The 14,144-nt window shown below is 34.3% G+C and overlaps 1 protein-coding gene across 2 annotated transcripts in view; it reads left to right on the top strand.

The window, feature by feature from the left end:
* Positions 1–14,144, top strand: part of LEKR1 (leucine, glutamate and lysine rich 1) — a 183,687-nt gene that overhangs the window by 77,974 nt on the left and 91,569 nt on the right. For both annotated transcript variants that reach the window (XM_032343951.1, XM_032343960.1), the window contains exon 5: positions 7,517–7,692. In XM_032343951.1, coding sequence (XP_032199842.1) covers positions 7,517–7,692 — 176 coding nt within the window. The remainder of the gene's footprint in view (positions 1–7,516; positions 7,693–14,144) is intronic.

The raw sequence follows: 14,144 nt of genomic DNA, 5'->3' as shown, positions 1-14,144 counted from the left end.
AATGGAATATTACTCAGCCATCAGAAAGATTGAAATCTTGGGTGCCTGGGTGGCTCAGTGGGTTGATGCCTCTGCCTTTGGCTCAGGTCATGTTCCCAGGGTCCTGGGATTGAGCCCCACATCGGGCTTTCTGCTCAATGGAGAGCCTGCTTCCTCCTCTTCCTCTCTCTCTCTCTCTGCCTGCCTTTCTGCCTACTTGTGATCTCTGTCTGTCAAGCATATAAATACAATCTTAAAAAAAAAATGAAATCTTGCCATTTGCAATGATGTGGGTGGAGCTAGAGTGTATTATGCTAAGTGAAATAAGTCAGTCACAGATAGACAAATACCATATGGTCTCAATCACGTGTGGAATTTAAGAAACAAAACAGATAAACATAGGGGAAAGGGAAAAAAAAGGTGGCGGTGGGGGCAGAAGCAAACCATAAGAGACACTTTCCTTTTTGTTTTTAAAGATTTTATATGGAAGTGATGAATCACTAAATTCTACAACTGAAACCAATTTTACCATGTATGTTAACTAACTAGAATTTAAATAAAAACTTGAAATCAGGAAACAAACAAACAGCCAAGATATGCCAAAAGCTAGGCCTCTTGTGCCAAACAGTTATCCAAGTTGTGGATGCAAAAAAAAAAAAGCTCTTGATGGAAATTAAAAGTGTTACTCCAGTGAACACATGAGTGATAAGGAAGCAAAACAGTCTTAATGCTGATATGGAGAAAGTTTTAGTGGTCTGGATAGAATATCAAATCAGTCCCAACCGTTCCTTAAGCCAAAGGCCCATCCAGAGCAGGGCCCCAACTCTTCAGTACTATCTGTGAAGGCTGGTAAAGGCATGAAGTTGTAGAAGAAAAGTTTGAAGCTAGCAGACGTTGGTTCATGATGTTTAAGAAAAGAAGCTATCTCTATAATATAAAAGAGCAAGATGAAGCCGCAAGTGCTGATGTCCAAGCTCTACAGCAAATTTGCAGAAGATCTAGCTAAGAAAAATAATGAAGGTGGCTACGCTAAACAACAGATTTTCAATACAGAAAAAACAGCCTTCTATTGGGAAAAGATGTCACCTAGGACTTTTTTAGCTAGAGAGAAGTCAAGGCCTGCTTTTAAAGCTTCAAAAAAAAAAAAAAAAAAAAGCTGACTCTCTTGTAAGGGGCTAATGCAGCTGGTGATTTTAAGTTGAAGCCAATGCTCATTTATAATTTTGAAAATTCAAGAGCCCTTAAGAAGTATGCTTAATGTTTAATCTATTCTGCTTGTACTCTAGAAATGGAACAACAAAGCCTGGATGAAATTATATACATATATATACATATTTGTATATATACATATTATATACATATTTGTATTATATGCAATTTGTATATAATACATATTTGTATTATATGCAAATTATTTGTATTTGCATTATATACATATTGTATACAATATGTATATACATATTATATATTATATACATATTTTATATACAATATGTATATAATATGTATATATACAAATATGTATTATATATTATATACAATATGTATATACAATATGTATATACATATTGTATGTAATATGTATATAATATGTATATATACAAATATGTATTATATACAAATATGTATATAATATGGTTTACTAAATATTTTAAGCCTATTGTTGATACTTACGGCTCAGAAAAAAATATTCCTTTCAAAATATGACTGCTCATTGACAATGCACCCAGTCATCTAAGAGCGCTAATGGACGTGTACAATTAGATTAATGTTTTCATGCCATCCATTCTGGAGCCCATGGATCAAGGAGTAATTTTGACTTTTAAGTCTTATTACTTAAGAAATACATTTTGTAAGGCTCTGGCTGCCATAGATTGTGATTGCTTTGATGGGTTTGGGAAAAATAAACTGAAAATTTTCAGGGGAAAGATTAAGATGCCATTAAGAACATTTGCGATTCACGGGAAGAGGTCAAAATATAAACATGAACAGGCGTTTACAAGAAGTTGATTCCAAACTTCATGGATGACTTTGAGAAGTTCAGGACTTCAGAAAGAAGTAACTGGAGTGCTGGACAAAGCAAGAGAACTAGAGTTAGAAGTGGAACCTAAATATAAGACTGAATCGCTATAATCTCAAGATAAAACTTTAGTAGATGAGTTGCTTCATATGGATGAGCAAAGAAACTGGCTTCTTGGGTTGGAAACTACTCTTGGTGAAGATGCTTGGAAGATTGTTGAAATGACAAAAAAGATTTAGAATATTATATAAAATTAGTTGCTAAAATGATGGGCATGATTTGAGGGGATTGACTCAAATTTTGAAAGAAGTTCTGCTATGGGTAAAATGCTATCAACAGCATTGCGTGCTACAGAGAAATCATTTGTGAAAAGAAGGGTCAATTGGCATGGCAGACTTCATTGCTGTCTTATTTTATGTCCTCTTTAGCATATTAAAGTCCTTTTGGAAAACTTCCTTTTTACTTACCTCCTCCAACTCCCAAATGTATAATCAGTCATCCTCAAAACCCCACGGCAGCAGCTCTTTTTGCCTACTGGTCCTGTCCCCATGCTTTAATAAATCACCCTTTTTTTCAAAAAAGAACACAAAAATCACCTTTTTGCACCATTAAAAAAAAAAAAGATACTGCTGCAATCATCCCAAACCTTCAGCAGCCATCACCCTGATCTGTTAGCAGGCCATCAACATGGAGGCAGCACCCTGCACCAGCAAAAAGATTGTGACTCACTGAAAATGCATATGATAGCATTTTTTAGCAGTAAAGTACTTTTAATTAAGATATATACATTGTTTTTAAAGACATGATACTTCTGCACACTTAATAGACTATAGTGTAAACATAATTTTTAAAAGATTTTATGCATTTATTTGACAGAGAGAGACACAGTGAGACAGGGAACAGAAGCAGGGGGAGAGGGAGAGGGAGTAGCAGGCTTCCTGCTGAGAAAGGAGCTGGATGCGGGGCTCAATCCGAGGACCCTGGGATCAAGACCTGACCTGAAGACAGATGCTTAATGACTGAGCAACCCAGGCGCCCCTTTTAACTAATTTTTAAAAAGACTTTATTTGAGAGAGAAATGGTGAGAGAAAGCACAACCAGGGAAGAAAGTGAGAAGCAGGTTTCCTGCAAGCAGGGAGCCCAATGTGGGGCTCTATACCAGGATCCTGGAATCATGACCTGAGCCGAAGGCAGGTGCTTAAAACAACTGAATCACCCAGGCGCCCCTAAATGTAACTTTTATATGCACTAGAAAACCAAACAATTCATTTGATTCACTTTATTGTGAAGTTTGCTTTATTGTGATGGTCTGGAACCAAACCTGCAATGTCTCCAAGTTATGCCTGTATAAGTCTTGCACTCCGTTTATAAATTATTTCTAAGTATTTTATTATTGTTGATGTTATTATGAGTTGGACATTTTCTTAATTTTATTTTTGTGATTGACTACCATTAGTATATAGTCATAACACTGATTTTTGCATATGGATCATATATCCTCTGTCCTGTGACATTGATGAACCTGTTTGTTCATCAACCTGTTTGGGGTGTGTGTGTGTGTGTGTGTGTGTGTGTGTGTGTGTGTGTGTTCGTGTGTATTCTTTCAGATTTTCTATGTGGAGGATGTTTCTGTCTAGAGGAGTTTCCAATATTCCAACTCCTTTTACCCCTGCTCATTTAGTTGTCATTACCCTTACAACTTTCAGTCTTCATACTTACAAAACCACCAGGCCTTTAGTTCCTCCAATACTATTCTAACTCCTCACTCTTCTGCTTAGACTACTCATCTCTCTGCAGCTATGTATCTTCCTTCATATTTCACAAAGGAAATCAATGTTATAAACACATCCTTTACTGTGAATTAAATGATGCTCAAATTTCAGACCTCTTCACTCGGCAGCTCCTTTTAAGGTTCTCAGAGGGCCCCTAGCAATAGTAAGATGACCTAATTGTAATTGGTTAAAATTCTTTCTTTTTCCAGTCTGATTTCCCCTTTCTTAAACTTCTGATGTTGGTGTGCCAGTGGAGTAGTCACAAGCATTTTGTGAATCTGAGTAAGGGAAAATTGAGTTGGGAATACACTATTAAAGTTGCCATTTGGAAAGACATTTTAAAATGTTTTAATAATACAAGCAAGATATCGCAAATGAAAAATTTGGGTGTATGTGAATTTTAAAAAAATTAATGGAATAAAAACAATGAAGATTAATTTAAGCATAGAAATTATTTTGACAAAATATTATAACTTTTTTCAGATTATATTACAGGTGAATTCATTAAGAGAAAGAAATATTTTCAATTAAATATTGAATGGATTATTTCATAATCCATTTCAATGGATTATTTCATAATCCATTTACTGAAATGAAGTTAATTATTCAAATACATTGAAGAAAGATTTAAGTGTCTTGCTGATTTACAAAAGCTACTATTTCTGAATACAACATAAAAATCATACCAAGTCAAGGGCATCTAAGATAGATTAGTTTATGAGCTTCCTCATTTCAAAGTCAATTTAAGCCTAGTCATTTTCTTCCTTCCTTCCTTCCTCTTTCTTTCTTTCTTTATTTTTTTTTTTCAGATTTTATTTATTTATTTGACAGAGAAAGATCACAAGTAGGCAGAGAGGCAGGCAGAGGAGGTGGGAAGCAGGCTCCCTGCTGAACAGAGAGCCCGATGCGGGGCTCGATCCCAGGACCCCGAGATCATGACCTGAGCTGAAGACAGGGCCTTAACCCACTGAGCTACCCAGGCGCCCCGCCTAGTTATTTTCTAAAACACTTGAAATGTTCCTAATCTTATAATCATATAAAGAAATTTGATAAGTTTTTTCCAAATTGGACAATGTATAATATTTACATAGTGTTATCAATAGTGAACTATAAAGCTGAAAGAATTTCAAAATTATGAATTATAAAAAACTAATGGCTATGGTAGATGAAAAGGTACATAATTTTTATATTTTCTCCACATAAAGTATTATATAAAATGGTTCTCATATGAACAAGAGCATGAATACTAAAATTGCAAATAGGATGCCTGGGTGGCTCAAATAGGTTAAGCTGGTTAAGTTGGGCTCTGTACCCAGCACAGAGTCTGCTCTAGATTCTTTCCTTCTCCCCCTCCCACTACCCCCACTCGTGCATGGTACCCAGGCTCACTCTCTAAAAATAAATAAATAAAATCTTTAAAAAATAAAAGGTATTATAGAGCTGTTACTTATTAGGAAGTTATATTATTTTCCTATATTTTGTGATATTAGTGGAATTCATCAACATTAAAATTTTTATGTGTAATGATTTTTCTCATTCTATGGATAATTGCACAGTTTTAAACCAATTTATAGACATCTTTTTTTTTTTTTTTTTTTTTTTTTTGAGAGAGAGAGAGTAGGGGTGCAGAGGGACAGGGGGAGAGAATCTTGTAGGCTCCACACCTAGTGTGGGACCAGAGGTGGGGCTCAATCTCACAACCCTGAGATCATGATCTAAGCCTAAATCAAATCAGTCATTTAGCTCAACCCAGCTGAGCCACTCAGGTGACTCATGTAGATATCATTCTTGTATTCTGTTTTTCAAGAAAGCTCTCCTTCCACTCACCACTAGTCGTATAAGATTTAGGCTCCACAGAACATGGATCTTCTTATGGCTAAAAGCTTGAATTTTCCGTTTTCTGCCTGTCTTCTTACAAAAGCACCTGCATATACATCCAGTCTTTTTTTCCTGTTAAATATCCTTGTAAGCCCTGACCCCCATCCACATGGCTTATTTTCAGTACCTGCCTTACACCAAACCATTAGCCCCTTGACCTTGACTTAGTTCATAGCTCTTCTCTCCCTGTCTTACCAGTTTTAGCATCTCTTAGCTTCCAGCTCTGCATGCTGAGTGAGGCATCCCCTGTGACTTCTGATCACTCAGATGGACCTTAGTTACCAATAGAATGACACCACCCTTTTTCCTGACAAAGGCTACTCTTTCAGCCTCTACCCTATCTCTGTCTTTTCTAGGACTTCACAAGAAATTCACTGTATCTCTTGTCTGTGTTTTTAGCCTCTGACTGTACATGTATTGTTACTCAGTTGTGTGCACGCTTAGGTATCTCCTATCTTAACAAACCATTCTACTCTGCATTTTCCTCCTTCTCTTCTTGCCACTTAAGTCAAGGTACTTGACTGCTGGTATCACCTGTTTTGTCACTTCCACTTTTTTGCCCTGTCTTTCCTACCTAATGCCTCTCTCTGAGATCACCAGAGGCTTCCTTAATACCAGATACAGTGGACTCTGTTCAGCATTTATCTGAAGGTTTAAACACTGACCACTACTTTGTTGTTTAAATTTTTGTATTTCCTGGATTTCAGATATTATTCTTTTGGTTTTTCTTCTCTTTTACTCCCTAGTCTTTTTTGAGGCATTCTTTTCTGTTTTAGTCCCATAAACGTTAGTGTTGTCCAGTGTTTTATCCTCAGCCCTTCTCGTTTCTTCATTCCTCCACCTGGGTGATCTATTATTTTTACTCATTTATTCATTCATCAATATTTGTTGAGCATATACTGTGTGGTAATACTGTGCTAGGTGTTTGGGAAACTTGTGGTAAATAAGACAGATTTAGTCTCTGCATCATAGATTCAGTCCATCCAGGAAGATGATTATTATCTTTATTTTTTAAAAGATTTTATCCATTTATTTGACAGAGAGAGACAGTGAGAGAGGAAACACAAGCAGGGGAAGCAGGAGAGGGAGAAGCAGGCTTCCCTCTGAGCAGGGAGCCTGATATAGGGCTTGATCCCAGGATCCCGGGGATCATGACGTGAGCCGAAGGCAGATGACTAACAACTGAGCCACCCAGGTGCCCCCAGGAAGATAATTATTAACCAAATAATTACAATTCTGTGGCTTCAGTCACCACTTTTTTTGCTAATAACTCCCAGATTTATGCCTGAATCTTTTTTGACTATTAGGTAAATTATAGCCAGGACATCTGAAGTAATAAAATCACTGAGATTGCAAAAAATCTGCGATTACTTTGAACTGTGACATTTCATGAAGCATAAGCACTGTATCAATCACTTTAAAAGGTATTCAATATTGTTACCCCAGGTTTTATACAGCATGGAGAACCATGGTATATAGCAAGAATACTGTCTATGCATCTGAGATTCTCATTTTGTCTCTGTGGTTATGTCACTTTGACCTAATTTTCTTCACTAAGTATTTACTGTTAATGAATTTAAAACATTAATTGAATTAATGTGTATGGAAAAGTTAGCTGTCTTTATAGTTAAAATAATGAAAATGAGTTGGGGTGACCATATTTTCCCGGGATATTCCCAGTTTATATCTGTCATCTCGAAGAATACAAATAACACCTCCTTTTATGTTCAAAATTGTCTCCATTTAGACAGTAGGTTATATGGTCATTCTCAAACCATTTTTCAAAGAAAACCATTTTTTTCAAAGAAATATTTGTTGTTATCCTTGCTCTTTTAAAAATGCCTAATTTTTTTAAACTGTTTTACAGTCAAAGATTGGTGGAGTACAAATATTTCTGGAATAAGACTCTTTCATTACTTACTTTTACTAAAAGGGAGCTAACCAGTATTAAAAATGAAGTATATGATAATTTTCAAAACTGGACTTCACTGAAAGGAGAAGTTTTTCTACAAATTAAATCCATAAGTGAAACAGCCTTTACAGGTTTGTTGTGTATATTTAGAATGTAGTCATCTTTTTTTTTCTTTGCTATATGGTACATAAGTAACGAGATAATACTTATACTTCATTTTATGTGATGGGACTTATGATCAACTTTTGAATTTGTTGGGGTTGGTAAACTAGCTGGTCATTATGACTTCTTTGAATCCTAAAATTCAATAATTATAGGCTGATCTAAAATAAACCAGATACATCTATCTTGAGCTGTGACCAGAAGTCTGTTTATTACCCTTAGATGTGCCAATTTGTATTTTAAAACTTTTTCTTCTGTTCTTGATTTAGTATGTAATGTTGGATCAGCATTCCCTCAAATAACTGATAAATTCTGGATAGAATAGCTACTTAAAAACACTGGAGAGTGACCAAAGTCAAGCACATAACAGAGGGAATGTCAAATATTGAAAGAAGTCATATTACTAAGTGAAAGAAGCCATCTGAAAAGGCTACATAATATATGATTCCAAATAAATGACATTCTCAAAAGGGTAAAACTATAGATATAGTAAAGAATCTGTTTTTGCCAGGGTGTGAGGGAAGGGTGAATATGTTGAGCATGGGAGATTCTTAGAGCAATGAAAATACTTTGTATGATACTATAATGGTGGATACATGTCATTATACATTTGTCAAAACCCATAGAATGTAAACACCAAGAGTGAATCCTAACATAAACTAAGGATTTGGGGGGAATCGTGATATGTGAGTTATAGGTTCATTGATTGTAAGAAATGTCACACTGTGGTGCAGGATTTTGATGATAGGAGAGGCTATTCATGTGTGGAGACAGAGGTTATATGGAAATGCTCTGTACTTTCTGCTTAAGTTTTCTATGAACCTAAAGCTGAGGCATTTTTCTAAAAGGCTATGAATTTTTTTTTCTTTTTTGTTAAAAGAAGAAAATGGAACTGGGTGAATTCCTTAGGGTTTTGTTTTTATTTTTTGTTTTTTTGTTTAAGGCTATTAGATTGAGGGCAGGTACAGTGTGTTCCATGCCAGAAAGCTAAAACTCTGATAGAAATCTATAGTCTTTTGGCTTGAAGATTGGAGAACACAGATTAAGGCAGCCTCTGAGCAAGAATTTTCCAGAAAAGAGATGATCAGAGAGGGAGAGCTCAGAGTTTGCATATAAGCTCTTTCTAATCTTTGGCCTATTCCTGAAATACATGTGCACAGGGAAGACTTAAAACAGCCCATCAAAGACCAAGATAATTGATATTTTCACTGCTGTTTGTCCAAGGGGAGATATATTTTACAGATAGAGTTCAGCCAAGTTAACTGTGTATTAAAATAAAACAATGTCAAAATAACTACCCTTTAGAGGAAAATAACAGAATTCAGGGTCTCCATAACATAACATCCTCAATGTTCAGGATATAACCCCCAATTTTTTTTATCTGGGAAGAAGCAAGAAAACATGGCCCATACTCAAGAGATTAGATAGTAAGCAGAGACCTACCCTGAGTTGATCCAGATGATAGAAATAACTAATCAAGATTTCAAATTACCTATTAATTATATTCAGTGATATAAAGGTAAATAAGCTAGTATGAATGAAAAGATAGAATATCTCAGCAGGAAACTATTAAAAATTAGATATTCAAGAATGGGAAAATATAATATCTGAAATAAAAGTTTACTAGATAGACTTCTATAGCATATTGTGATTATAGAAAAAATAACCAGTGAATTTAAGATAGATCAGTAGAAATTATTGATTTTGAAGAAGAGAGATAAACATTGAAAAGAAGTGAACAGAACCCCAGGGCCCTTGTAATGGATTAAATGTAGTATAAGTGATAAATATGGGTAAGTATTATTAAAGTCTTTTTTCCTTCTAATTAAAAAAATTGTATATTCTTATTTAAAGTAGGAATTATTATATGTGGGTTTTATAAAGTATGATTTAACTTATGACAGCTAGAACATAAAGGATAGAGGGAAGGAGTAAATAGATGCAAATGGTTGCACTTCTTTTGTATTTTATGTGATATGATGCAATATATATTATATGTAGACTAAAAAGGATATATAACTCATAAAGCAATGACTAACCAATAAATACAAAAAGATAAAGCTAAAAAGATAATAAATAAACTAAAAAGTAACTTTTCTAAAGGTCTCCAAACAGTGGAGAATTAATGTCACCTGTCTCTAAGATTTATTATGTATTATGGCATCTGGATCATCAATAGATCAGTGGAATAAAATAGCCAGGTAAATGATCCTATTTGTATGATTATTTCACTTTTGACAGATGTGCTAAAATAATCCAGTGGGAGAAAGAAAGTCTTTCAACAAATCGTAATAGAACAACTGAATACCTATATGGGAAAATATACCTCAAGACCTACATTACATTGTACATGAGATTAATTCAAGCTAAATCATAGAACTAAATATAAATGCTAAAAATATCAAAGAAATAGAGCAAAATGTCTTCATGAATTGGTAGTAAGCGAAGGTTTCTTGGGTAGGGCAAAGAAGTAAGAAAAAGACCAAAAATTGATGTGTTAAACTTTATCAAAATTAAAAACTTATTCATCAAAAGATGCCATTAAGAAAACGAATAGGTCAGCCACAGACAGAAGAAATATTTTTTAAAAATATGTGACAAAAAACTGCTGTCCAGCCTACATAAAGAACACCAACAAATCAGTAATAATAGGACAAAAAAATCCAATCAAAAATGGCCAAAAGATTTGAACAGACACTTCATAAGGAAACATGTACAAATGACCAATAAGGACATGAAAAAGCACTCAGTGTTACTGTTCAAAATGTAAATGTCAAGAGTACCTTCCCCCTAAATTGGCTAAAATGAAAAAGTTTTAAAACAATAAATGCTGGTGAGGAAGGAAAGCAACTGAAACTCTTATGCAGATTGGTTCAAGTATAAAATATTATAGCCTTGAAATTCTTCTCTTTGGTATTTATGCCCCACCTCCCCGCAAGTAAAAACGTATGTCCACACATTTATCCTAAAGAAGTGTTCCTGGTGGCAGCCTTGTAGCCTTAAAACAAGGGAAGAAAATTAATGTTCTTATAGTTTAAATAAATTTGTTCATATATAACTAATACATTAAATATATTTATATATATAAATTTAGACCCACATGAATATGCTGCACTGATTTTTTATGGTGTGGTATTCCATTTATTTATTTATTTAATTTTTTTTAAAATTTAAATTCAATTAATTAATATATAATGTATTATTGGTTTCAGAGGTAGAGGTCAGTGATTCATCAGTCTTATGTAATACCTAGTGCTCATTACATCACATGCCTTCTTTAATGTCCATCACCCATTTACCCCATGCCTCCATCTGCCTCCCTCCAGTATTCTTCGGGCTGTTTCCTATGATTAAGAGTCTCTTATGGTTTGTCTTCCCCTCTGGTTTGTCTTGTTTCATTTTCTCTTCTCTTCCCCTGTGATCCTCTGTTTTGTTTCTTAAATTCTGCATATCAGTGAGATCATATGATACTCGTCTTTCTCTGATTGACTTATTTCATTTAGCATAATACTTTCTAGTTCCATCCACATCATTGGAAATGGCAAGATTTCATTTTTCTCTTTTTTTTTTAAGGATTTTATTTATTTATTTATTTGACAGATGGAGATCACAAGTAGGCAGAGAAGCAGGCAGAGAGAGAGGAGGAAGCAGTATCCCCACTGAGCAGAGAGCCCGATGTGGGCCTCCATCCCAGGACCCTGGGATCATGACCTGAGCCGAAGGCAGAGGCTTTAATCCACTGAACCACCCAGATGCCCCAAGATTTCATTTTTCTGATGGCGGAGTAGGATTCCATTGTATGTATGTATGTATGTATGTATGTGTGTGTGTGTGTGTGTGTGTATATATATATATATATATATATATATATATATCACATCTATTTTATGCATTCATCTGTCGATGGACATCTTGGCTCTTTCCATAGTTTGGCTATTGTGGACATTGCTTCTAAAAACAATGGGGTGCAGGTGCCCCTTCGGGTCCCTACATTTGTGTCTTTGGGGTAAATACCCAGTAGTGCAATTGCTGGGTCTTAGGGTAGATCTATTTCCAACTTTTTGTAGAACCTCCATACTGTTTTCTAGAGTAGCTGTACCAGCTTGTATTCCCATCAACAGTGTATAGGGAGGGTTCCCGTTTCTCCATATCCTTGACAACACTTATCATTTCCTGACTTGTTAATTTTAGCTATTCTGACTGGAGTGAGGTGGTATCTCATTGTGGTTTTGATTTGTATTTCCTTAATGCTGAGTGATGTTGAGCATTTTTTCATGTGTCTGTTGGCCATTTGGATGTCTTGTTTGGAGAAATATCTGTTCATGTCTTCTGCTCATTTCTTGACTGTATTTTTTGTTCTTTGGGTGTTGAGTTTGATAAGTTCTTTATAGGTTTTGGATACTAGCCCTTTATCTGATAAACATATTTATTAGTATATAATTAATATATTAAATGTATTTATATATAAATTTAGACCCATGTAAGTATGCTAAACTGATTTTTGATGAAGGTAAGTAAGCCATTCAGTTGGAGGAAGGACAGCTAGAAAATCTTTGGGACCTAAGATTCTCAGACTTGAACTAAAAGCACGATACATAAAAGGAAAACTTGATAAATAGAACCTCAACAAAATTAAATTTTGCTCTGTAAAAGACCCTGTTAAGAGGATGAAAAGGCAAGTTACAGATTAGGAGAAGATATTCGTGGATCAGCCAAAGGACTTTAATCTGGAATACATGAAAAACTCTCAAAACTCTACATTTTAAATAAACAGACTAATTAGGAAATGGGCAAAATATGTCAGGAAAAATTTGATCAAAAAAGTATATATAGGTGGAAAAAAGCACGTGAAAAATTGTTTAAAATCATTAACCATTTAGGGAAATGCAAATTATAATGAAATGAAAAACACATCTATTAGAATGTCTGAAATCATAGAGGTTTCTTAAAAACATAATGACCTAAAATAATTTTAAGTCCACATGGCTAATAGAACAACAGAAAAATCTTATCAAGGTAAATTGATTGTATAAGACTAATACTAGTAATTGTACTTTCATTAGCTAACATTATATAATATTTATTCTAAATCTAAAAACCTGTATTAGCTTTATACTTTGACGATATTACAAGCATTTTAAATGATAAATACTTTTTAAAAAAATACCAGCTTTTATTTGTGATCTACATGGATATGTCCTCATGGGGTGATTTGATTATGCATGGCATAGTTCTTCAGTTGAAAAGTTGACATAAAAAAATGAAACATTTTTATAAAAGTAAAATAACCTCCTAATTCATAATCCTAATTCCTTTGTCCTAACACAGTTGCTTTCATTTTCCCAGTTTATCTTTAGTACATCATCACATGCTCATTTATTTTTGGCATATTTATAATCACAATATACATGTCAATAAATATTCTAAAATATAGTGTTATTGGCTGGATTTTGTCACTTCCCCAAATTCATATATTGAAGTCACAATCCCTCAGAATATAACTGTATTTGGAGTTAGGGTCTTTAAAGAAATAAATGTAAGTGGGTGGGCTCTAATCTATTGTGATTGGTGTTCTTTATAAAAAAGAAGAAATTTGGAAACAGACACCCACAGAAGGAAGAGTCATTTACAATCCAAGAAGAGAGGCCTGGAACAGCTCTGTCCTTTGTGGTCCTCAGAAGATACCAACACAGCTGATACCTTATCTCAGACTTCTTAGCCTCTAGAACTGTGAAAAACATTAATCTCTGTTGCTTAAGCCACCAGTCTATGGTCCTTTGTTACAGCAGCCCTAACAAATTAATAAATATCATGAACCACATACACATTGCACAATTTTATTCAAGATACTTTGAAAGATTTACACATTAAAATTTAGGTTTAAATCAAAGTCAAAACAGTATTCCTAGAAAAGGCATTGCTTAATATTTTCTTGCTGACAAAGTATGTTTATTATTGAATAGCAGATATGAGTGAAATATTACTTACCCCTCTAATGAGTTGCTTTCTCTTTATGTAATCAAGATTTTCAAGTTCAAATCTTCATGGATTAGGTTTTCTTAAACCAAAGCACATCTATTTTAATAAGAGAAATTTCAGGAAAAAATCCTTTATTGTAGAATCACCACACTAAATGTAGAATATTTTAAGTGTATAATCAATTTGCTTCCATTCTCAAAGTAACTTTTGACTGGCTAGCTCTTGAACTTTTAAAATTCAAGTTCTGAATTAGTCTTAGAAATATAGTCCACATTTTTCATAAAATTGAAGAAATTGGGGATAGAATAGGCCTGTTTGCATAGCCTATTAAACACACACAATTGCTTATGTGTTTTTATTGCCTGTGTTTTTATGTGTTTATGTGTTTTTATCTAGTCTGACATTAAATAATCTGGGGCTCAGAATGCTTGCCTATGAAATG

Source organism: Mustela erminea, chromosome 1 (assembly GCF_009829155.1).
Source record: "Mustela erminea isolate mMusErm1 chromosome 1, mMusErm1.Pri, whole genome shotgun sequence".
Taxonomy (NCBI): Eukaryota; Metazoa; Chordata; class Mammalia; order Carnivora; family Mustelidae; genus Mustela; species Mustela erminea.
The sequence above is the reverse complement of the archived record's forward strand: the minus strand, read 5'-3'. Positions and strand labels throughout refer to the sequence as shown.